This window comes from Arachis hypogaea, chromosome 16 (assembly GCF_003086295.3).
Source record: "Arachis hypogaea cultivar Tifrunner chromosome 16, arahy.Tifrunner.gnm2.J5K5, whole genome shotgun sequence".
Taxonomy (NCBI): Eukaryota; Viridiplantae; Streptophyta; class Magnoliopsida; order Fabales; family Fabaceae; genus Arachis; species Arachis hypogaea.
In genome coordinates, this window is record NC_092051.1 from 9837594 (window position 1) to 9864352 (window position 26759).

A 26759-nucleotide genomic window follows, 5' to 3' on the forward strand; every position below is an offset into this window, starting at 1 on the left:
CGCACACAATTTCCCACGTGGCGCAGATGGGAAGTTACTTTAATGAAGTACGTTGAACTGGGGGCTCACTCAGTAACCCACTTTACCGAGTTATAACTCATTACAAAAGCTCAACCTGCTTCATTAAAAAACTTTCTTCAGGCTAAGCTTGGGGGCTATGATATGGTCACCATTAATACGAGCTATAACTCGATCTCATAACCGTTACTGTCCATCACCATAACTCGCCATTTGCCGTTATTGCTCGGCCCTTATGAGCTATAACTCGGTGGCATTAATATTATCATAACCGACGTCCCAAACGGAAAGGTAAAATCGGTTACGAAATCAATTTTATCACCTAGAATGTAACGGACGAACATATATCTATAAAAGAAAGGTAAAGTGTATTTTTTAAGAAACAATTCTGAACTGGACATCATAACTGACTTAAGCATTGGAGTGTCTTTGCAAGTACACTCCACCCCCTTTGTATTGCTCGCACTCTCACATCTACAACGAACATAAGGAACTCGGACCCAGAGGAGCGGACGTTTAACCTCATAGCATATAGCTCGGCTGATCTCGAGGAGTTGAAGCCGACCTATTTCCCAGGCAAGATCATAAACTAACCTAAACTGAGGCTGGCCGAAAAACATATTGAATAGGGTTGTTAAGCTTGTTTCGATTTTCAAGGAAGTATTACTTCAATTCAAACTTCAAATTACTTGATTTTAATTTGTTTGATTTTATTTTTAAATTTAATTTAAATTATATAAACCTTTTAAATTTTCAATTTTTCCTTAAAATATATATATATATATATATATATATATATATGTGTGTGAATTTTTAAGAAAGATATTTTTTTGAGTTTTTTTTTTAAAATATCTTTTAAAAAGATAAAAGTAGTTTTATATTTGAATATCTCATGTAAAAAAATCTTTTTATTTATCAATTATATTTAGATATAATAGTATAAAAGTTTTTGTTTATTTATTACATAAAAAATATTTAAAAAAAAAATAAAAAAATATAAATTATAACTTTTCAAAAAAAATATTTTTTAAATATTTTTATTTTTACTGTTAAAAATTTATCAAATATATTAAAAAAATTATTTTTTATTAATTTTTTTTTCTTTTAACTTAATAGCACTCAAACAAATATATAAGATATGAAATAAATGAAACAACGTAACGATGACAACTTAGATCTATTATACAGTGATAAGGGTATAATAGGTACTGCAATAATAGAAAAAGATTAAGCGCCGTACCGATTGTTACCAGGCAGTTATGAAGCTAGGGAGAGTTTCCTTATATTGCTGCATACTTGGTTATTTATGCTCGGTCTCAGCCATATATATCTTAATATCTTTTTTTGAAAGACAAAAAATAACAAGAGACTGCTCAAGAAGGATGTTAAGGAGGAAATTTACTTTATACCGTTATATCCTAGGAAGCACCGTTACGACACGCGATACGGACACGACACGACACGGATACGCCGACACGTTCTTTTTATAAAAAATTGGATACGACACGTTTAGGATAAGTTGTGAATTAAAATTTAAATAATATATTAAATTAATAAAATATCATATTGTAAATATAAGAGGAAATATAGTTGCATAAAAAAGTCTAAAAATTATGTAATTATTAAAAAAATAAAAAATTTTAATCTACTCTTGCCATCTCGCTAACAGAAAATGTATCAATGTCTTCTCCTCCAAGTCCATCATCCGCAAATACCACAGCTTCTATGTTTGGTTCATCTAAAGATAAATACAAAACTTCACTCAGATCTGGACTGTTGTCATCAACTCTGAAGTCCCACATGCTGGTATCTCCTTTTTTATAATCTTCACTCATTCTAGATAAAAGTCGGAGATTAGTACGAACATATACCAAATTTTCAGCTCTAAATTGGATCGGACTCGTTCGGATTCGTGACAGCTTCACCAAAATTCTACACCGCAAGAAGACATGTCACCGATACGCTCGTTTGAAGTATCCGTCGAGTGTCGGTGTCGGATTCGTGTCCGACACGGATATGCCGGCACCATAGGAGAATCCGTGCTTCATAGGTTATATCCATGTAAAATAAGATTACTGTGATAAAATTATGCACATTCTAAAAAAACACCAAGTTTTCAAATGATCCGAATCTTAAAAAAACACCCATAAAATAAAATTTGGTTAAATTTGTTCATTTGCAAAGCCAACTATAATATTGTTGAAATACGAGATAAATAAATATGAAGATTTTTCTTTTCTATGTTGAGTAATAATAAAAAAAAATTCATATTAGTATATATATTTAAAAAAAAAATATTTTCTATTGTACTTTTTATTTCCTAATATTTAATTATATCTTTATCTTTATAATAACAATAATACAAATACAAATAGAATTGTGCCCAGCTAGAATTTTGTATTTGAGTGTGTGTGAATCCTAGTGCATGAAAAGTCAATTTTGTGATCTAGAAAAATAGTGAGTGACTACACAACGTCTACAAAAGAAAACGAGGAATAGAGAGATCTGAATCCACCTGTTAACGTGGAGGAGGACTTGGTGATAGCGGAGGAAGAGGATGTTAAGGAGGGTTTGGAGGACTGCTCAAGAAGTTTGATAGGGCGAATTGTTGCGGATAAAGGTTTGGGCATTGGAACATTGGAAGGAGCCTTTACTGTAATTTGGAACCATCCTGAAGGTTTTCGGATCAAGCCACATGAGGTGGAGGAGTGATCTGAAGGCAACAAGCATGGACTCGAGAGTAGAAGAAGCCAAGGAGAACAACAATCCAAACTCTGAAAGAAGCAAGGGAAGAGCTTATCAATTTGGTAAGAGACCAACCGCAGTAAGTCTTTTACATAATTTTGCTAAACTATCAATCTCAGACAGGAATAAGATTCAGAGTTCGATACAAATGTGGAGAGTGTTGCTCTTCAAAATACTACTGACCGAAGCCAACAATGAGATAAGACTACGCTGACTTCCACAGTAAACAAAAACAATGTCATGTCCACCCCTGAACGAGATGCAAAAGGAAAGATGGTAAAGTTTGATGGTTTCCAAATGGGTGCAACAGAAGAAAACTTTGGAAATAAAAAGAAGAAACCAAAGAATAAACACCTAGCAAGGAACCCTCAACTAGGTGAGAACAACAATAGTGTTATTGGAGTGAAAAGGAGGACTGAGGAGTGCGAGGGAGGAGGTTTTCTGGATGAACAAAAGGGGGCTGATCTGGTGAATGCTGATTGGGGACAGGGTGCCATTCCATCAAAGACACCCACAGAGCCATGAGAATGTTACTGTGGAACTGCTGGGATTGGGAAAATTTCTGGTAATTCACAACATAAAAGAGATTCAGAAATCTAATTCTTCCGAGGTTATGTTCTTGTGTGAAACCAAACATCAAACCTCGTTTTTGGAGGAAAGATTGAGAAGGTGAAGGTTTAATGAGTATGATTGTATTGATCCTATTGGGTTATCCAAGGGTTTGGCGTTGGCATGGAAGGAAAGATGCAGGTGGAGGTCAAAAGTAAAGTAGATTTCTACATTTATTTTACAATAGAAGAGCAGGAGAATCAAACAGTCTAAAAAGTGCTAGGTGTTCATTTTCATAACTCAGATAGGATCTGGTCCAGTCAATATGAGGAGATTTTTCAGCTGATTTCACAACTAGGAAAAAGATACTTAGCTATTGGGGATTATAACGCTATCATGGCAGCACATGAGAAAGAGGAGGGGGGAGAGGGAGAGAGAAAAACCAGCTTAGTCAATTGAGAATTTCATCAATTTCTATAGTGAAGAAAACTTGATGACATGGGTTACATATGGGAGAAATTCACATGGTGGAATCGGAGTTGTAAAGAGAGATTAGTTAGAAAAAGGTTAGACTGGGCTCTAATATCTCCCAAAACCCGACATGAATACCCTATGACGACTGTTACACATATGGAAGACAAGGGCTCTGATCATCGACCTTTGCTCCTCTCTACTAATTCAGCACATACAAAATGTAAGAGAAGGTTCCGATTTCAAAAAAGGTGGTGTGGGGTAAAATCAGTTGATAGAATAGTTAAGGACACTTAGGCAATGACATTTGAAGGTACTATTATCTTTCAATTGTTCCAAAAATTAAAAAAATGCAGGTCGGAGCTAGTCTCTTGGCAAGCAACTGGTGCTGGAAATGCTAGGAAGGCCATGGAAAGAATTGAAAACAGGTTGGAGATGCTGAAAAGTTCATCGAGGACAGCAGACAAAGAAGAAATATTAGTGCTGAAAGAGGATTTAACTGATGCTTATCTTCAAGAGGAACGCTTCTGGAAGGAAAAATCACGAGTGAGTTGGTTGAAATGGGGTGATCAAAATACCCCCTTTCTTTCACTCAAAAAACCAGCAGCGGAATAGGAAGAATAAAATATGGCAACTTGAAGATGAAGAAGGTAATTAGTGTACTACATCCGAGGCCATTGGAGAGAGAGCTAAACGGTATTTTAAGGAGCTCTTCACGATGGTTCTATCACGGGACCCATCAGATGAGTTCGGAGCGCTTAAAAGAAAGGTTTCAGCCACCACCAATCAGAATTGGGCAAAACTGGTTAGTGAGGATGAAATCAAACGTGTAGTATTTTCAATAAAGAGTGCCACCAAATCGAAGGAATCGATTTTACACAAATCTATAGTCCTGCTATTAGACCCTCTACCATTAGGATTGTTCTAACCATGACTGTTTCTAAGGGTTGGCCTTTGGGCCAATTTGATTTTAACAATGCGTTTTTAAATGGTATTTTAGATAAGAATGTATACATGCTTCAACCCCCTGGCTTTGAGATTGGTCATTCAAATTCAATTTGCAAATTGCACAAAGCTATCTATGGTTTGAAGTAGGCTCCACGTGCATGATTTGCAAAACTCAACTCTACTTTTTTTTATTTTTGGTTTTAAAAACACTAAAGCTGATACCTCTTTGTTCATTAGTGTTACTAATTCCTTTACCACTTACCTTCTTGCTTATGTAGATGATATTGTTATAACTGGAAATGATAAAAATGAAATTGAAAATCTAATTACTCAATTGCATTCCAAATTCTTTTTAAAGGATTTAGGTGGCTTGCGTTATTTCCTTGGTCTTGAATTTAACCAACTACCCTCTAGGGATCTTCATTTATCTCAATTGAAATACATCTTAGATATTCTAAAGCGTGCAGGCATGAACAGCTCCAAACCAGTTTCAACTCCCATGCTGTCTTCACTCAAACTTGTTTCTCAAGGCAGTGATAACTTTGAAGATCCTAGTCTCTACAGATCATTAATAGGAGGATTGCAATATGCAATCCTGACTCATCCAAAAATTGCTTTTTCTGTGAAAGTTAGTCAATTTATGAAGGATCTTAAGCAACATCACTTCAAAGCTCTCAAACTCATACTTCGATACCTCTTCGGTGCTCACAGTCATGGTCTTCTCTTTACTAAATGAGTTTATTTTCGTGTTTATGTGTTTGCAGATGCTGATTGGGCCAATGACATTGAGAATCGTCACTCAACTAGTGGTTATTGCGTTCTTCTTGTAAACAATCCAGTTTTTTGGTGCAGCAGAAAAACAAATTGCTGTAAGCTGAATTTAGATGCTTGGCACTATGGCAGATGCAGAAGCAGAAGTTTTATGGATTCAAAAATTGCTGACTGAGCTAGGAATCTCTCAACCAGTAGCTCCCACTATTTTCTGTGACAATTTGAGTTCTATCATGGTTTTTGCCAAACGTAATTCTTCATAACCAAAGCAAGCATTTCAAAATTGACCTGCATTATGTCCAAGATCGAGTACACAAAGGACAGTTGCATGTTGTTTATATACCAGCAGATTCATAAATAGCTGACATTTTAACCAAGTCCCTCTCCTATATTCTATTTTACAATTTCAGATTCAAACTCAGAGTAGTTCCTCAAATCACCCTAAGTTTGAGAGAGAGAAGGGGGGGGGGAGGTGTTAAGCATCACAATAAACTAGACAAAACGAAATGTGGTTAGACATAATTCAAGAAAATCAAGAAAGCCAAGTCTCAAGTTATTATACAATTCAATTATATTGTTAGGTGCTTTCTTGAGGATTAAGGCCTCCAAAACTCATGTATAAATATGCTTGCTCACACACTGCAAGTTAGAAAAGATAGATAGATATTTCAATTCTAATTACTGCATCTCTGATTATCTCAATATATACAAAGTACTCTTCTCTATACTTCTCTTTTTCTATTTCTATAGCAGAATTTCCACCTCTGCTACATTTTTTATAAGAGCTTGCATTCTTTCTAATAAAAAAGATAATATGTATGTACATTTTTCTAGCAATACATGTCATTTACGTGATTAATCAGTCGTATATAATGGTTTAATTAAGCAAAAACTAACTTGGCAAGGAAAAAAAGACAGAAGATCCTCTATTTAATTATTAATTCTGTGTATCATTTCATATTCAACTAATAACAATTTAACATTGCATGAACTTGAATATTTCTTTTTACAATTATTACCTAATAACCAGCCATATTGCAGCTAATAATATTTCTTTGTCATGCAATATAATGTAAATAGAATCATGCACACATACATACCCATATATATATATAGGTGAAAAGAGATCCTTATCGAGGATTTTGAAACTAGCTATAATAATAAACAAATTAAAGAATTCTAATGCGTCTTAGCTTATACAAAATCTAATGTTAAAGGTAGCGTTTGTTTTGGAGATACTGAGACCAAAATTGGAGAAATAAAATTTAATATCATATTTATTAGTTCAAAGATTAATATTAAATTTCAGTTTCTGTTTTTAAAATTTCAATATTTTAATATCTTCAAAAAATAGGAACATATGATACTAAAATTTAATATGATAGAAACTAAAATTTTAATAATATTTTATTCTTAAAATGCCTTTAATTATCACACCTTTCACACTTTCTTCTTCTTTCACTCCCTCTTTCAACACACCGTCACTCATCATCATCATCATCATCATCATCATCATCATCATCATCATGGCTAGCCTCCATCTGCCACCTTTCCTTCATAGCCAACCACCCCTCCACTGAGAACCAGTGACGCACAAAACCAGCGTGGTGCAGCTCAGGAGTCTGTATCACCATCGAAGAGCCCTAGCGGAAGACGCTGTCTTGTCGCTGCCGTCAGGACCACCACAACCTCGTGGTTCGTGTGCTGCAACTTTTATGTCCTCATTGTCGCCAGCTCAGTCAAACAAAAGTAGCCAGCGACTCGCCCAGGTTCGTGCGTCATTGTCGTCTCTTCTTGCCCTTGCTATTGCTGTTGTTTGCTCGTCGACGTCGCCATCTCGCCTCCCGTGGCTGCTCCTCGATGTGGTTAGCGATTGTGAGTCTTTGTTCCCTCTTTTCCAATCTTCTCATTCACAGTTTCTTGCCAATTCTTCACCCAATTAATTAATTTGCCAGTTTGTTATAATTTTAATAATAAAGTTTATTTAGGTTTTGAAATTTTGATAAGCTAATTAATTTTCTATTTTGCTATAGTTGTGATTGTAATTATAAAGTTGATTTAGGTGTAGTTGTTGTTGTGATTGTTGCTGCTATTGTTGCTGGTTTGCTGTAATTATTACTGTTGCAGTTGATTTTTGGTGGGCTTCCTCATCGTCGGAGGTGAAGTCGATGCCAAGGAGGGGAGTGGTACCAACGAGATGGGGTGGCACGATGGAGAACTACTGGAATTCGAAAATGAGAAAGGTAAAAGTAGGGCTGGCAATATATATCCTACCCGCGCGTATCCAATCCGGACTAACTCGTTCGGGTAGGGTTGTCTACCCTACCCGCTTTGGGTAGAACAGGATAGGGTGTAAATTTGCCTTAGGGTAGGGTAGGGTACGGGTTTAGGGAATACCTTATTCTATCCCATCCGAATTCTTAATATATTATATAATATATATGTAAAAGTTATGTATGCAGTGAAGAAATTGAGTCTTGTACTCACAATCTTATAAAAACTTGAAATAATCACTAAATTAGTTGATGATCATATTATTTGTATGTTAAATTTTTTAAGATTTTATTGTTTTTAATTTGAACTTAGTTTTTTATTTTTTATTTTATTAATATGTATGAAATTTGGAACGGTTGAATTTTATATTTATTTGAATTTTTTTTTTTTTGTTTCTGCGGGTAGGGTAAGGTTTAGAACTTTAGGATGCGGGTAGGGTTAGGGTTGAGAGATTCTGAATCCGCAGATAGGGTAAGATAGAGTTTTGAGAAAGTTTTCAACCCGCGGGTAAGATTAGGGTAAAATATAAACCCTACCTTACCCTACCCATTGCCAACCCTAAGCGAAAGAGATGGGGAAGAAAAAAGGGAGAGGAGAACTAGGATTCTATTCTCTTTTTTTTGTATATTTTTAATTTAAAATAATAAAGATAGTTTAGTCATTTTATGTTTTTCAATCTCTACTTTTATTTTAAGAATAATTCTCCACATACAAGTGTTTTTTTATACAAGTCTTTTACAAGTCATTTATATTAACGCGCTTCGAATTGTACTGCACGTTTTCACTACACATTCTTCTTCTTACTGTACGTTCTTCTTCCTCTTCTTCTTTTCTTTCGTTTCTTGCCTTCTCTTTCTCCTTCTTCATTTACGTGTTTTTCTCTCTGTTTTCTTTCTTCGTTATTCTCGATTTCCATTGTTTTTTTTATATCAAGCTCTGAAATCGTTTTTGAAGAAGAAGAAGCAGAAGATGGGGAGGAGAAAGAGAAAGAGTTCTAAATTATGCATAAGGTGTACTTCAACGAATTTTGGGTGTATTTCTTAAATCCTTTGGGTGTAGTTTTGTAATTCTTTGGGTGCATTTCTATAATCGTTTGGGTGAATTCCTGTAACCGTTTGGGTGTATTTCTGTAATCCTTTGGGTCTGTAATCGTTTGGATGTATTTCTGAAGTTCTATTATCTTCAAATTTGGCAAGAACCTCGTTTTCATGGAGGAAGAAAGAAAAGAGTCGTTCATAATACATGGCGAGTAGTGCGTTTTGGAAACAGGAAGTGGTTGAATAACGTGCGTTTATTTACTCTTGAATGTGGGAGTGTAATGCGTATGTTTTGTTGGACTTGTGCCAACTTGTAAGACTTGTAAACCAAAAAAACTTAAATGTGTAGCAGTCCTCTTATTTTAAATCAAATAAAATATTAAAGCATAACTCAATTCTGTTTATTTTACGTCAAACACAATACAAAAATTTATTTCAGTCTCAATTTCCTAAAACACTACTAAAGCGCTTTCCTTTTATTCATCCTTTTCATCTTCACTTGAGAGCCTTAGGCCTAGGTTGCGTGCCACATTCTCGTTAGTGATTAGTAATCCTTGTTTAACCAAAAAAAAAAATTTAAATCATACTCAAATTATTTATAACACTAGCTTAATTAGCTGTTTCCTTAATTTTCAAGATTGTTAACAAAAAATGATTGACTTTAAGCCATCTCTTATTAGCACCGACCAGTACTATTATTCTGGTACTCAATTATCAAGATACATCTTCGTTAATTTCTTTTAATTATTTTGACTCGGTATAATGCAATTATTACAATAATATTATTAATATGTATCTAGCTATATAAATCAGATTATTATGGAGTATGTACTTAATATGGAAGGATAGTAGATTGATGCCTAGTTCTTGATTTAGTAATAAATCTCTTACTATTAATTTCTTGTACCTCATTCTTTATTAATTTGATGATTGAATTTTAATGTGCATGTAGTAAATGACAGTAATTAATATATAATTATTCAATCATGTTATAAATATATTAAAAATTAGTCGCTAATTAACTATTTTATATACAAATACATATTTTACATTTTATAAAACATTTTTTTATATTGTTGTAAACAAATATGATTATTCTAGTAACTTAATTATTTAGTTTTTTATTTTTTAAAATTTAAAATTTTATTTCATTCAAGATGATTAAACTAATAAAATTAAAATAGGAATTACAAATTACAAATGACATTGAATTAATTTAAATTATATTTCAAATTATAATAATTTAGGAAAAAAAATTTTACTAACAGTTTTGCAAACACTATTGAATAACTAAAAACAATAATTAAGCAACCAAAATAAAATGTGAGCATTATAGTGTGAATTTAAAACAATTAAGCATAAATTTGCTGTTAATAAAAAAAAATCAAATATAAGAGTAGAACTCAATTTGAATTATCCAATGAGTAATTATTCTACACCTCCACATTATCTCCGATGATAATGTTTTTCAGTGGCATAAGGGTAGGAACATGGCCAACAACTTGAAACTTGCCATGAACCTTGAAATCATACCAAGGAGTCCCAAAAATCATAAATTCTTGATTTACACGATCAAGGTAGGCCATGCAACCAGGTAATTGAGATGTGGTTATGGAATATTGAAAAATGAGAGTCCAAGATTCTCCAATTCCATATCTTTTCATCATCCACGTTGAGATAAGCAGCTCATTAAAATACATGAAGTAAAGAGAACCCTTGAATTCTAATATGGCGCCTGTACCTTGACCCTTGGGCGCGTCAGAGAAGAATTGGAACTGCTCTGTGTCAAAATCGAAAGCCCATATTGAGTGATTTCTATCAACATTTCTACCAATCCAATGAAGTGCCCCATTAAAATAAGTAGGATGTTTGAACAAATATGTCAAATTCTTAGGATAATCTAGCTCAATATTTATCCATGTCGATGTTCCAACTGTGTGCATTTCAACAACCACATACGATGATCTTGTTTAAAGATATGGATTCTCATTGCTTTGTATTGGTTTGTTTTTGGGTGAAAACCAAAACTCTAATATATTTGCTCGCAGGGTGTCAAGATTGGAGGTTGTTTTGCAAGTCTTATGAACTCACTTGTTATTGGGTTGCAAACAAATAAAAAGTCACTTTCCTTTGAAGAAGTCATGAAAAAAAGACCATTACAAGAATGCACATGAAGAAGAACTCTTCTATTCTGAATTGATTTGGGATTAGGGAGAGAAATCTCAAATTTAGGATCAAGTTTTATACTGCTACTATTATTGGGTTTCAGGACCTCAAATAAACTGAGGCAGAATAGATTGTTTCTCCTTTCATGCCATTCAATTCGGCCATATTCAACAAGATGAAAGACTCTTGAATTTCAGCGTCGGATCATGATAGCAGGAGGTGTATAAGTAAAGAGTAATTTGGCAAAATTTGGATTAGAAATGAATGTATTCCAATGCTTGCAAACACATCTACAAATGAGAACAAATTTTATGGGAAGTCTGACAAAGATGTCAGTAATTATATCGACCGGAAGACTGGCAAAATAAGACCTTCGTATTTGAGATTTCCTGACAATTAAGTATAAAATATTTTAGAGAAAGAGAAAGGAGAAATTCTCGGTGTTGTTTTGTGTTACTCCATGGAGAAACAAAATATAGGTTACCTCACCCGTCGTGCAAAGAAGCATTGGAAGAGAGATTTGATCATTTTTCCAATCACTCTCACGTGGCAATGATTGTTAGGAGAAGGCAGGCAGCACCTGATGATTGAAGCAAGTAAAGTTGATGCTTTCAAGGGGAGTGTATTGATTTTTATAACAACGTAACCATGCTAGTTAAATGTGAAAATCAGTTACGAATTCCGAATATAATTTGTAAGAAACTTTTAAATAAACTTTTTAAAAAACCACAAACAATAGCATCGGCCACATTATTTTCTGTTTTCATTAATCAAATAAGAATAAGATTGGACTAACCTTAGATCAAGGATATATACAAATGCCAAACACTAAAATAAAAACAATGAAGTAAATCAAAATAAAAATAAAATAAAATTGGATAGAAAAAAATTATTTTACCTCAAATAACATAATCTTCCCATATTTATATAGAAGTTGCATATTCGAATTTCATTCCTAATTTAAAAAAAAAAATTATTTGAGAGAAAATCTAATCATAAACCTAAACCTATAAATATAAAATTCAAAAAAGTATGTTAAATAGGATTCTTAGGCTGCTTGGATTTTTTAGGAAGTAATTCAAACTTCAAACCAGACTACTTGATTTTGATTTTATTTTTAATTTAATTATTATATAATCCTTTTAAATTTTCAATTTTTTCTTTAAAAAAAATATAAAACTAACATGAGTTAATACAAGACTAAATAAAAGTAAAAAAAATCAAGTTTACTCCTTTTATGTTCATATATATAATGCATGAAATAAATGAAACAGCTTAAAGATAATAACTTAAATCTACTATAAAGTGATAAGGGTATAATAGGTATATAGTTTCCTTACGCTCCATCTGGATGTATATATATATATATATATATATATACATCTTTTAATTAAATTAAAAATATTAAATTAAATTAAATTCATAACAAGTAAAAAGTATAAACTAACCTAAACTAACATTAAATACTATAACAAGTAAAAAAATATATAGACTAACCTGAGGCTCTATGCTTGCTTCGATTTTCAAGGAAGTACCGGTCATGCCAAGAAGTGGTGCAATGGGTACTGGTAGCAATTTGGATCAAGGAATGTGCGCCAACAAAGAAAATTGAGGGCGGGTTACTGAAGCTAAAGAGTAGGGAACATGCGTGAAGGTAGGAAAAGTTGTTGAGGAATGTGTATGGATTTGTTGCAATTGGTTTTTGTTTATGGATAAATTATTATCTTTGTTTACAAATATCCAAATGCTAGTAAAGGTATTCTAATAAAAATAAAATTTATCTTATACCATTATATGTAAACCCCGGTTAAATTAGTAGATAATTAGTTAATAAATTATTTTTTAATAAGGAGGATTAGAAATGCGAATATTATATCAAAATAGGGTAGAGCTCATCGAAACGAGAATTTTGACACTAATTTTGAAGAAAACGGTCCAAGAATGGACCGAAAGGACCGAACCGGTTGAACCGGACCCGAACCGGGCTGTCGGTTCAACCGGACCAGCCCATTAAAAAGAGCCACGGGCTCATTTTCTCTTCATTTCCCTCAGCGACGCAGCAAGCCTCCCAGGGAAGAGAAGAAGAGAAATTCGTTTACGTGAAATTCAATTTCCCGTAACTCCTCCGTTCGAGCTCCGATCGCCGCACCGTTTGCGGCCACGCGTTCACCGCGTCGAGCTCTACATTTCTACCGGAACAATTTCATAGGTAACTTGCTATTTCACTCTCAGCTTCATCTTCCCCCAATTTTCGAATTTTAAGTGGGAATATTGAATTTCTTTGATTTCTGATGTTTTAGGATCCAATTAGCTTGAGAGAAACGTTCACTCTTGCTTATGTGAAGCTTGGGTAAGGTGAGGATATGATAATTCTATTTTAATTTCATTAAATTTGAGCTTTGGGTATTAAATTGGGTATATATGTATTATGAATGTGTATTAGGTTGAAAATAAATAATTGGAGCTTGAAATTGTGAATACTGGAACTTGGAGGAAGCGGATTAGTTGAGTTTTGAGGGGCTGTTTTGGTTTTGAATAAATAGCTTTGGTCGTTACGTGGAAATCGGCTAAGGTATGGTTTAGGTTTCTTGCATTTAATATATAATGTTCTGTGAAAACTTAGGCTAGATGACCATTGGATAAGTTGGAATGCAGGTGTATGTTTAATGTTTAGTAATTTATCGATGAATATATTTGGTTGAAGTTTATTGGATAATTAGTTTTTAATTTTGGATGGTGAATGTTGTTATGTTAATTTGGAGAGAATTATGGTTGAATGTTATTGTTGATTAACTAATGATTTGGTGAATTATTGATTTGAGGTATAACTATTGTGGAGGTTGTTGTGATAATGAGGTATTTTGTGTTAAAAGCCTAGGATTTGTGAACTATGATCCTTAGTTGAATTTTGGTTGTTGGATTTGAATATTGTATGAGTTTAATTGTTGATTTGAAGTAGATTTATTGTGGTGATTGTTATGATGATGAGGAAGGGTATGTTGAATTGAAAAGAAAGCAGGTTTGGACCCGAAAAGGGTGGCAAAGTCTGAGTTTTAGAGGAGATGCTGCCGAAATTTTATAAAAAATTAGAGATTTTATTTAGATGATTATTTAAAAGAGATTTAGATTTAAGGGTTATATGGTTTGATTTTGAGTTATTAAGATAGTGAGTATGTTTTAAGTTTGAAGTTTGATTCTTAGAAAAGAATGAATTATGCTTTGAATTGAAACTATTGATGGATGGAATGGGAGGTGATATAATGAAGGATAAGGATTGAATATGTTTAATGTATGATGATGAATGAGATGCAATTGGGAATGATGTGGATGTTGATGAATTATAATTGAATTATTTATATGGCTTATGAATTTGAATAATCTGAGATACGAGATTCCCTGGATTAAGTGCCGTGGCTTGCCACCACGTGTACCAGGTTGAAAACTCGATACTCTGTTGACCCTACGACGTAAGTGTGACCGGGCACTATATAAATTCCCGGGAATGTTATCCCCATTGAGCAATATTGATTATTTGAGAAAAATCTATGCATAGACTCTTGGGGATGCACGTCGGGGGACAGTCTAAGGACAATTCAGACTTGTCGGGTTGGCTGGATAACCGACAGATGAGCCTCATCAGCCATAGGACAGGCATGCATCATATGCATATTACTTTAATTACTTGCTTGTGCTCTAATTGGGTGTGCCTATCTGTATTTGCCATGCTAAATGTGTATTTGTTACCTGCAGTAGTTGTAACTTTCTTGTGTTTGCCTTTATCTGTTTATTTGTCTGTGAAAATGCATGATGGAATTGGAGGTATGGAGGAATGGCAGTATAGGACTTAGATTTAAGGTTAAGTTAAGTTAGGATTAAATATTTCTAGGAAACCACCTTTTATGGCTTCTGTTTAATACTTTAAGCTCTACAATCTGAGTGTCGGCGTTCTAGGATTGCCTCTGGCATTCCCAGGACCTTATATATTATGTGTGTGGCACCTTTACCATACTGAGAACCTCTGGTTCTCATTCCATACTATGTTGTTAATTTTTAGATGCAGGTCGAGAGGCATCTCGTTAGGCGTCTGGACTCTTGAAGTGGAGTGGTTACTGGGATATTTTGTTATGCTATGATATATATATATGTACTTAGTTTTCTCTCCGCATGACTTATTCTTTTTGATCCTCTTAGAGGTTTATGGAGAGGCAGGATTGTGTATATGTACTTTTGGGTTTTGGATATGTATGTATATATATGTGTAAATATTCTCCGGCCAGTCTTGACTTCGCAGGCTGAGTTAGGAGCTTGATATTTTGTATCTTTGGCACTCTATTCCTACTTCTGTTATCTTATGTTTGACAGTTACAGTTTTCTTAGCATGCAAGTTAACTCGTTCCTTGAGCGTTGCGCTTTTATCTCGCGATTTTTATTTTCCCTATCCTTCAAGGCTCCTAGCATATTATAACTCTTCTGCTATTATATGTACTTATTTTATTTTAGAGGTCGTAATACCACATCACCTTTGTTTTACGACTTAAGCGTAAAGCTTTGTGTGGTAGGGTGTTACATTATGGTATCAGAGCAGTTCGTTCCTATAGAGCCTGAAAGACGGACTGATTGTGCTTCTGTGCATTCTCTGTATATGTGTTTATGTGCTATTAGGATATCTGATTGATATATATGGTATAAACGTTTGTGAGCATGCATTTGGAACTTAAAGCATTAGACCTGCGATATTGAGACTGATCAACTTAATATCACTTGTTTGGTGTGTATAGGGACCAGATGTCGACTCGCGGACGCGGTCGCGGGCGAGGTAGAGGTAGGACAGGCACCGTTACTCCTGTACCCACAGGGACTGATCCAGTAGACTTTATGGCTGCCTTGGGAAATATGGCTGCAGCTATGCAGGCAACAGCTGAGGCACTGGGTAATCAGATAAATCAGGGTAATCATGGGAACAATAATGATGAGGACGGTCCTATGACACTTGCTACATTTCTGAAAGTTCGCCCTCCGACTTTTAGGGGAACCTCAAATCCAACTGATGCAGATAATTGGATTCAGGCTATGGAAAGGGCGTTACAGGCACAACAGGTTCCTGAAGAGCAATGGGTTGAATTTGGGACTTATCAGTTGCAAGGTGAAGCTCAGTATTGGTGGCAGGGAACACGACGTATCCTGCAGCCTGATGGTGCTGCGATTCCTTGGGAGGTTTTCCGGACAGAGTTCTATAAAAAATACTTTCCTAATTCAGCTAGAAATGCCAAGGAACTTGAATTAATGCAGTTAAAGCAGGGACAAATGACTGTTGCTGAGTATACCAGCAAATTTGAGGAGTTATGTCGCTTTTCTCGTATCTGTCAAGGTGCGCCTGAAGATTTTGCTGAATGGAAGTGTATTAAATATGAGGGAGGTCTTCGGAGCGATATTCTGAGCTTCGTTGCCCCAATGGAGATCAGGGTATTTTCTGAATTGGTGAATAAGAGTAGGGTGGCTGAGGATTGTGTGAGGAAGGCGGCAGCAGAGAAAGGGAGTTTGAGGATGCCTTTTCAGAGGCCTACAGGGAGGAACTTTGCTCCGAGAGGTAGGAATTTCAAGCGTGGAGGCTTTGTTCTGCAGCAGACTCAGGGTCAGGGTAATTATAGAAGGCCGAATATTACTGCTAATCAAGGAAAAAGGTTTGGGAAGCAGCCACAGTAGGATCTGAATTGTCAGAAGTGTGGAAAATATCATCCTGGAGTTCCGTGTAGATTAGGACTTGGAGTGTGCTATTCCTGTGGACATCCCGGGCATATAGCCAGTAATTGCCCTGAGAAGAAGAAGTATGAGACTGGTAGGGTGCAACAGCCGGGGAGAGTATACACTACTTCTACTATTGGTGCTGAGGGATCTGAGACACTGATTAGAGGTAATTGTGAAATAGCTGGTAAAATCTTAAATGCTTTATTTGATTCAGGAGCAAGTCATTCATTTATTGCATTTGAAAAGGCCCATGAATTAGGATTGAGAATGGTGGTTCTAGGTTATGATTTGAAAGTATATAATGCTACTCATGAAGCTATGGTGACTAGGATAGAATGTCCACAAGTTCCTTTTCGAGTACAACAGCGTGAATTTGTGCATGATTTGATTTGTTTGCCTATGACTGGTCTTGATCTCATTTTGGGATTGGATTGGTTATCCAAGAATCATGTTTTGCTTGATTGTTCTGAGAAGTCAGTACAGTTTATGCCAGAAGGGTCAGAAGCACCGGTTGTGGTGAATAGTTACTATTTGAACTCTATGATAGTAAACTGTTCTGGAACCGAATGTCAGGGTATTATGTTATTAACTGCGGGAGTATCAGGTGATGATCAGAGTTTAGAGCAAATTCCGGTTGTATGTGAATTTCCAAATGTGTTTCCGGATGATATTAATGAATTCCCACCTAACCGAGAGGTTGAATTTGCAATTGAGTTGGTACCTGGATCCGGTCCAATTTCAATTACTCCTTATAGGATGTCGCCTTTAGAAATGGCTGAACTGAAAGCTCAGCTGGAAGATCTGTTGGGTAAGCATTTTATCCGACCAAGTGTTTCTCCGTGGGGAGCGCCAGTGTTACTGGTAAAGAAGAAGGATGGGAGTATGCGGCTGTGTGTCGATTATCGGCAATTGAATAAGATCACTGTGAAGAATAAATATCCGTTGCCTAGAATCGATGATCTAATGGATCAGCTACAGGGTGCCAGTGTGTTTTCTAAGATTGACCTGCGATCCGGATATCATCAGATAAGGGTTAGAGACGAGGATATTCCGAAAACTGCTTTCAAAACCCGTTATGGTCATTATGAGTATACAGTGATGTCTTTCGGGTTAACTAATGCCCCGGCAGTATTTATGGATTATATGAACAGGATTTTTCGACCGTATCTGGACAAGTTTGTTATTGTCTTCATTGATGACATTCTTGTTTATTCTAAGACTGAAGAGGAACATGCTGATCATTTGCGAACTGTGCTGCAAATTCTGAGAGACAGGAAGTTATATGCTAAGCTATCTAAATGTGAGTTCTGGAAGAGTGAAGTGAAGTTTCTTGGCCACGTGGTGAGTAAGCAGGGGGTAGCTGTGGATCCTGCTAAGGTGGAAGCAGTGATGAATTGGGAGCGACCAACTTCAGTGACAGAGATCAGGAGTTTCTTAGGTTTGGCAGGGTATTATCGCAGATTCATTAAGGGATTTTCACAGCTCGCCTTACCTTTAACTAAGTTGACTAGGAAGGATACACCTTTTATCTGGACTCCGGGATGTGAAGAGAGTTTCCAGGCATTGAAGCACAGGTTGACTACTGCACCTGTATTGGTATTACCTGAACCAAGTGAATCGTTTGAAGTGTATTGTGATGCATCTCTGAAAGGGTTGGGGTGTGTTTTGATGCAGCACCAGAATGTTGTAGCATACGCCTCACGGCAGTTAAGGCCGCATGAGATGAACTACCCGACACATGATTTAGAACTTGCTGCTGTTGTGTTTGCTTTAAAGATTTGGAGGCACTACCTCTATGGCGTTAAGTTTCATGTTTTCTCAGACCATAAGAGTTTGAAGTATCTTTTTGAGCAGAAAGAGTTGAATATGCGTCAGAGGAGGTGGATGGAGCTTCTGAAAGATTATGATTTTGAATTGAATTATCATCCAGGAAAAGCGAACGTTGTGGCGGACGCTTTGAGTCGGAAGTCTTTATATGCAGCTTGGATGATGCTATGGGAGGAAGAGTTACTAAAGGCATTTCAAGGTTTGAATTTGGGAGTTAGAGAAGAATTTGGAATTTTGTGTTTGAGTCAGTTACAGATTTCAAGTGATTTTAAATCAAAACTTCTGAAGGCTCATCAAGATAGTGAAGCGTTACGTAAGGTATTACCAGCAGTTGAACAGGGAAAACAATGGAGAATGTCAAAAGGTCAGGATGGTTTATGGAGGTTCAAGAACCGGATTATTGTGCCTGATGTTGGAGACCTACGACAAAGTATCTTGAAGGAAGCTCACAAGAGCGGGTTTTCAATTCACCCAGGGAGCACTAAAATGTATCAGGATCTGAAAGCGATGTTCTGGTGGCCAGGTATGAAGAATGATGTGGCATTGCATGTATCTAAATGTTTAACGTGTCAGAAGGTTAAGATTGAGCATCAGAGACCATCAGGGACCCTTCAGCCTTTGGAGATTCCACAATGGAAATGGGAGAGTATCGCAATGGATTTTGTGATAGGTTTGCCTAGAACCCGATCTGGTTGTGACGCTATTTGGGTGGTTGTGGATCGACTGACAAAATCAGCTCACTTTCTTCCTATCCGAATAAGTTGCACAATGGAGGAATTGGCTCGAATGTATATCAAAGAGATTGTCAGGTTGCATGGTGTGCCTTCTACTATCATATCTGACAGAGATCCTCGTTTCACATCAAGGTTCTGGGGAGCTTTTCAGCGTGCATTTGGGACTCAGTTAAGCTTGAGTACTGCGTATCACCCTCAGACAGATGGTCAGTCAGAAAGAACTATTCAGACCTTGGAAGATATGCTAAGAGCTTGTGTTTTGGACCAACAGGCGAGCTGGGACCGGTATATGCCATTAGTAGAGTTTGCTTATAATAATAGCTATCATGCGAGCATCGGAATGGCTCCATATGAGGCTCTGTATGGCAGGAAATGTCAATCTCCATTGTGTTGGTATGAAACTGGAGAAAGGAGTTTATTAGGGCCTGAGATGATAGCCGAAACGACTGAGCAGATAAAGAAGATTCGTAGTCGAATGCTTATAGCCCAAAGCCGCCAAAAGAGCTATGCTGACCAGAGGCGAAAGCCTTTGGAGTTCGAAGAAGGAGAACATGTCTTTTTGAAAGTTACACCAACCACTGGAGTGGGAAGAGCTATTAAGACCAAGAAACTGAATCCCCGTTATATTGGACCGTTTGAGATTCTGAAAAGAATTGGACCAGTGGCTTATAGAATTGCCTTACCGCCATACCTTTCGAATTTGCACGATGTGTTCCATGTGTCACAGCTTCGGAAGTATAATCCTGACGCAAGTCATGTTCTAGAACCAGAACCAATCCAAGTGAGAGAAGATCTAACACTCCCAGTAATTCCGGTGAGGATTGATGACACCAGTGTTAAACGATTACGAGGAAGGGAAGTATCATTGGTAAAAGTAGCTTGGAGACGAGCTGGTATCGAGGAACATACCTGGGAACTCGAATCAGATATGCGAAAGGACTATCCACATCTCTTTTCAGGTAACTATATTTGAATTTTGAGGGCAAAATTCTTTATTAGGTGGGTAGAATGTAAACCCCGGTTAAATTAGTAGATAATTAGTTAATAAATTATTTTTTAATAAGGAGGATTAGAAATGCAAATATTATATCAAAATAGGGTAGAGCTCATCGAAACGAGAATTTTGACACTAATTTTGAAGAAAACGGTCCAAGAATGGACCGAAAGGACCGAACCGGTTGAATCGGACCCGAACCGGGCTGTCGGTTCAACCGGACCAGCCCATTAAAAAGAGCCACGGGCTCATTTTCTCTTCATTTCCCTCAGCGACGCAGCAAGCCTCCCAGGGAAGAGAAGAAGAGAAATTCGTTTACGTGAAATTCAATTTCCCGTAACTCCTCCGTTCGAGCTCCGATCGCCGCACCGTTTGCGGCCACGCGTTCACCGCGTCGAGCTCTACATTTCTACCGGAACAATTTCATAGGTAACTTGCTATTTCACTCTCAGCTTCATCTTCCCCCAATTTTCGAATTTTAAGTGGGAATATTGAATTTCTTTGATTTCTGATGTTTTAGGATCCAATTAGCTTGAGAGAAACGTTCACTCTTGCTTATGTGAAGCTTGGGTAAGGTGAGGATATGATAATTCTATTTTAATTTCATTAAATTTGAGCTTTGAGTATTAAATTGGGTATATATGTATTATGAATGTGTATTAGGTTGAAAATAAATAATTGGAGCTTGAAATTGTGAATACTGGAACTTGGAGGAAGCGGATTAGTTGAGTTTTGAGGGGCTGTTTTGGTTTTGAATAAATAGCTTTGGTCGTTACGTGGAAATCGGCTAAGGTATGGTTTAGGTTTCTTGCATTTAATATATAATGTTCTGTGAAAACTTAGGCTAGATGACCATTGGATAAGTTGGAATGCAGGTGTATGTTTAATGTTTAGTAATTTATCGATGAATATATTTGGTTGAAGTTTATTGGATAATTAGTTTTTAATTTTGGATGGTGAATGTTGTTATGTTAATTTGGAGAGAATTATGGTTGAATGTTATTGTTGATTAACTAATGATTTGGTGAATTATTGATTTGAGGTATAACTATTGTGGAGGTTGTTGTGATAATGAGGTATTTTGTGTTAAAAGCCTAGGATTTGTGAACTATGATCCTTAGTTGAATTTTGGTTGTTGGATTTGAATATTGTATGAGTTTAATTGTTGATTTGAAGTAGATTTATTGTGGTGATTGTTATGATGATGAGGAAGGGTATGTTGAATTGAAAAGAAAGCAGGTTTGGACCCGAAAAGGGTGGCAAAGTCTGAGTTTTAGAGGAGATGCTGCCGAAATTTTATAAAAAATTAGAGATTTTATTTAGATGATTATTTAAAAGAGATTTAGATTTAAGGGTTATATGGTTTGATTTTGAGTTATTAAGATAGTGAGTATGTTTTAAGTTTGAAGTTTGATTCTTAGAAAAGAATGAATTATGCTTTGAATTGAAACTATTGATGGATGGAATGGGAGGTGATATAATGAAGGATAAGGATTGAATATGTTTAATGTATGATGATGAATGAGATGCAATTGGGAATGATGTGGATGTTGATGAATTATAATTGAATTATTTATATGGCTTATGAATTTGAATAATCTGAGATACGAGATTCCCTGGATTAAGTGCCGTGGCTTGCCACCACGTGTACCAGGTTGAAAACTCGATACTCTGTTGACCCTACGACGTAAGTGTGACCGGGCACTATATAAATTCCCGGGAATGTTACCCCCATTGAGCAATATAGATTATTTGAGAAAAATCTATGCATAGACTCTTGGGGATGCACGTCGGGGGACAGTCTAAGGACAATTCAGACTTGTCGGGTTGGCTGGATAACCGACAGATGAGCCTCATCAGCCATAGGACAGGCATGCATCATATGCATATTACTTGAATTACTTGCTTGTGCTCTAATTGGGTGTGCCTATCTGTATTTGCCATGCTAAATGTGTATTTGTTACCTGCAGTAGTTGTAACTTTCTTGTGTTTGCCTTTATCTGTTTATTTGTCTGTGAAAATGCATGATGGAATTGGAGGTATGGAGGAATGGCAGTATAGGATTTAGATTTAAGGTTAAGTTAAGTTAGGATTAAATATTTCTAGGAAACCACCTTTTATGGCTTCTGTTTAATACTTTAAGCTCTACAATCTGAGTGTCGGCGTTCTAGGATTGCCTCTGGCATTCCCAGGACCTTATATATTATGTGTGTGGCACCTTTACCATACTGAGAACCTCTGGTTCACATTCCATACTATGTTGTTAATTTTCAGATGCAGGTCGAGAGGCATCTCGTTAGGCGTCTGGACTCTTGAAGCGGAGTGGTTACTGGGATATTTTGTTATGCTATGATATATATATATATGTACTTAGTTTTCTCTCCGCATGACTTATTCTTTTTGATCCTCTTAGAGGTTTATGGAGAGGCAGGATTGTGTATATGTACTTTTGGGTTTTGGATATGTATGTATATATATGTGTAAATATTCTCTGGCCAGTCTTGACTTCGCAGGCTGAGTTAGGAGCTTGATATTTTGTATCTTTGGCACTCTATTCCTACTTCTGTTATCTTATGTTTGACAGTTACAGTTTTCTTAGCATGCAAGTTAACTCGTTCCTTGAGCGTTGCGCTTTTATCTCGCGATTTTTATTTTCCCTATCCTTCAAGGCTCCTAGCATATTATAACTCTTCTGCTATTATATGTACTTATTTTATTTTAGAGGTCGTAATACCACATCACCTTTGTTTTACGACTTAAGCGTAAAGCTTTGTGTGGTAGGGTGTTACATTATATATATTCATTAAAAATATGATTATTTTGATAAAATTATGTATACTCTAAGAAAATATTAAAAGTTGTCAAAGGATCCAAATCCTAAAACAGCCTAATAAAATAAAATTTAATTAATTAGTTTATAAAAATTCAATTTATAAAAAATCAATTTAAAAAAATTATTTATTATATATATATATATATATATATATATATATATATATATATATATATTGTTCAACTCATTTAAACTCATTTTTAATGCATATTATATATATATATATATAAATATATGGTAATTAATTTGGTGATCAAATTTTATTGTGCATCTAACATTTTTATATTTTATATTTTAATCTTATAATAATGGCGGTCAACATATAATTATATAATCATGCTATCAATATACTAAAGATCAATCTCTAATTAACTATCTTATATTAAAATACAAATTTTACATTTTATAAAATAATTTCATCATAATGTTCGTAAATAAATTTGATTATTTTGATAACTGATTATTTAATAAAAAAAAATGTATCTACATATACAAATACATAAAAATTGATTTTTAGTGTAGAGAGTGCATTGTTGTAAAAAAATATTTTGTAAAAACATTAAATTGCTTTTTTTTAAAAAAATTAGTTTGTGAATTTAAATTAGTTCTTTATTTTTTTAATATTCAAAATTTTGTTTCGTGAAAGGTGATTAAACCAATAAAATTAGGACAGTGATTATAAATTAAATTGAATTAATTTAAATTATATTTTAAATTATAATAGTTTAGAAAAAAAATTTACTATTAAATAACTAGAAACAATAATTAAGCAACCAGATAAGATGTGAATATTATAATGTGAATCTAAAGCAATGAGGCAGAAATTTGCTATTAATAAAAAAAATCTACAACTAACAAACAGTAAAACTCCTCAATTTGGATTATCCAATGAGTAAATATTCTGCACCTCCACATTATCTCCGATAATATTTTTCAGTGGGATAAGGGTAGGAACATGGCCAAGCACTTGAAACTTGCCATGAACCTTGAAATCATGCCAAGGAGTCCCAAAAATCATAAACTCTTGATTTTCACGGTCAAGGTACGCCATGCAACCAGGTAACTGAGCTGTGATTACGGAATACTGAAAAATGGGAATCCAAGATTCTCCAACTCCATATTTTTTCATATCCACAGTGAGATAAGCAGTTCATTAAAATCTATGAAGCAAAGAGAATCCCTGAATTTTAATATTGTGCCTTTGCTTTGACCCTTGGGCGTGTTAGAAAAAAATTGGAACTGTTCTGTGTCAAAATCGAAAGCCCATATTGAGGCATTTCTATCAGCATCTCTACAAATCCAATGAAGTGCCCCATTAAAATAAGTAGGATGTTTGAACACATGTGTCAAATACTTGGGATAATCTACCTCAATATTTATCCATGTCGATGTTCCAACTGTGTGCATTTCAACAACCATCCGATGATCATGTTTAAAGATATGGATTCTCATCCAACTGTGTCAGATACGAATCCTTTATCTAAATAAAAATATACTAAACAAATAAAAAATAGATTAAATTAAATTAAATATCATAACAAGTAAAAATATAAACTAACCTAAACCAAAATTAAATATTATAACAAGTTAAAATATAAACTAACTTGCGGCTCACCACAAAACATGTTAAATAGGGTTGTTAGTGATAGCTGTTCAGGAAATACGTGTTTAGGAGAACATTATCATTATTTTAGAGACAAATGATAGAATAGTAATTGATTCGTCCGTGCACTGGGGCGGCCGAGCTATAGCGACTCCGAGCAGGGTTCCGTGAGAGAGGGAGAGCTATACGTTGGCCAGAACTGAACACCGTGGTGGGAATACTTGCAAAAGATACTCCGACGCTCAAGTCAATAAGGAGTTTTAGTGAGTATATCAAGCGAATATAAAACTGAAAGTAGAACCTGATCCTTAGCCGAGGATATGTACTTGGTTTTATAGGTGTTGTTTCACTTGTTTGTTGCGGATAAGTTCGAAGTTGTAGGTTGGTTATTGTGTTCTATTTTAGGTGATCAGATTTTGTTGAACACGTTTCTTATATTCAAGTATGCGGGCCCGACCTTATCGTTTTCGTTCTGGGCTTTGTGGGTGGCCGAAGTATTGGTTACGTATCATAGCCCCAAGCTTGCCTTGGTTTGGACAGGACAAAGGCGAGTTTTTTTATTGGTAGTGTCATATACCTCGGCCATGGATTTGTTGTTGCGTCCGTGTCCTGCAGCCCCCAAACTCGACTTAGTTCTGTGCATCGATTTGAAATGTTTGCTGCATTTAATTTTTGCTTTGTTCTTCGCACTTTAATGAATGATTGATTTGATTTGCGCTGCGAATTTCAAGGTGCCCTTGACCGTGTGATTGAAGGAATTTTGATCGTGGGTCTCTTTGATGGCTGAGATTGAAAAGTAACGCTTCATATGTAACTACTCTAGTCATTTGTAATAAACGTGCTTGCAACCTTTGGTTTTTGTTATTTGGGAATTCTTTGTTTATGAAAAAATGAGCAAAAAAGGTGAGTATTAATCTGTGCTTCTGCTTCTTCTTTCTTTCTTATTTGATTTTCTTGATTTTGTTGCATGGAAGAGGAAAAAGCTGGTGTCAGTGAAGGTGACCTCTATGGCTGGGTTGATGCTAGGGTTAGGGGTTATGCTTCGCAATTTAGTGACAGGGAAGCTGTTGAAATGTTGGGTTCTAATGTTTGGGTTAGAAGTGGTAGTGGTATTAGGATAGAAATACTTCCTTGTGAGTATAGTTGTCAGAACCGAACCGGTGATCGAACCGGTTAGGTCATTAGGTCACTAGGTCATTGGTTCAACCGGTGGGTCACTGGTTGAACCGATTGATCCGGTCCTATGTAAATAAAAAATAAAATATAGTCAAAAATTTAAAATTAAAATTTAAAATACATATTTTTACTAACATTTTAAAAATATATAGCTATTCTAAAACAAGATGAAATAGGAACAATAAGTATTTTGTTAATTTTACTCTATCATAAATATTTTTATTTTATTTTTATATTAAAATAACTATTATTTTCGAATTTTAATAATTTATTAATTAGTTTATATCTATTATACTATTATATAATACAAGTATTTATTGAAAAATAATATTAATAGATATTATATAATTATAAAAAATAAGTGAATTTATAATTATTGTTAAATAAAAAATATAATTAATTTAAGAATGAATGAGTTAAATTAAAGTAAATTATTTACTGAAAGATATATATATATATATATATATATATATATATATATATATATATATATATATATATTTTGATAACAAACTTAACAACTTGGTGGTTGTGAGTATCATGTTTTTTCTTGATGAGGGGGTTCGAACCCCAACTTCAATTTTATTTATGTGTAATATACATTCTTATATATGTTATAGACATATGATTTGATCCCATTAACTTGTCAATTTTTTTAAAAAAAAAATCTAAAGCTAAAGTACAAAAATATATTTATGGATATTTTACTTTTTTAACTAAAAAATATAATATTTTTTGCCATATTTTTTTAAAATTCTAAGTTAAATATGAATATTGATTTTTGAAATAGAATAAATATATTTTAAATTTTTTGTATCTAAAAATAATATTCTATCAATGTTAGAATTATTTAGATGGATAAGTAATA

The 26759-nt window shown here is 34.9% G+C and overlaps 1 protein-coding gene and 2 long non-coding RNA genes across 4 annotated transcripts; all 3 read left to right on the plus strand.

Moving 5' to 3' along the window:
* The first annotated feature begins 2410 nt into the window (after window positions 1-2410).
* On the plus strand, window positions 2411-6227 carry LOC112758900 (uncharacterized). Its single transcript, XR_003179850.3, has 2 exons — window positions 2411-4588; window positions 5496-6227. It is a non-coding gene; the product is annotated as an uncharacterized lncRNA (long non-coding RNA).
* Window positions 6228-6954: 727 nt separating this feature from the next.
* LOC112754082 (uncharacterized) lies at window positions 6955-8034 on the plus strand. Its single transcript, XR_011873795.1, has 2 exons — window positions 6955-7377; window positions 7630-8034. It is a non-coding gene; the product is annotated as an uncharacterized lncRNA (long non-coding RNA).
* Window positions 8035-13024: 4990 nt separating this feature from the next.
* Window positions 13025-16841, plus strand: LOC140179893 (uncharacterized). Of its 2 annotated transcripts, XM_072219770.1 has the most exons (4): window positions 13025-13188; window positions 13280-13334; window positions 13423-13551; window positions 15758-16841. In XM_072219770.1, exon 4 carries the CDS (start codon window positions 15765-15767, stop codon window positions 16680-16682), a length of 918 nt encoding a protein of 305 aa, XP_072075871.1. In that variant the 5' UTR covers window positions 13025-13188; window positions 13280-13334; window positions 13423-13551; window positions 15758-15764; the 3' UTR covers window positions 16683-16841. The 2 variants fall into 2 exon arrangements, with proteins under 2 accessions (XP_072075871.1, XP_072075872.1); XM_072219771.1 differs by lacking the exon at window positions 13423-13551.
* The last annotated feature ends 9918 nt before the right edge of the window (window positions 16842-26759 follow it).

What these genes read in the sequence shown, in the direction of transcription:
- LOC140179893 (XM_072219770.1), top strand. Translation starts at nt 15,765, where the DNA reads ATGTCGACTCGCGGACGCGGTCGCGGGCGAGGTAGAGGTAGGACAGGC.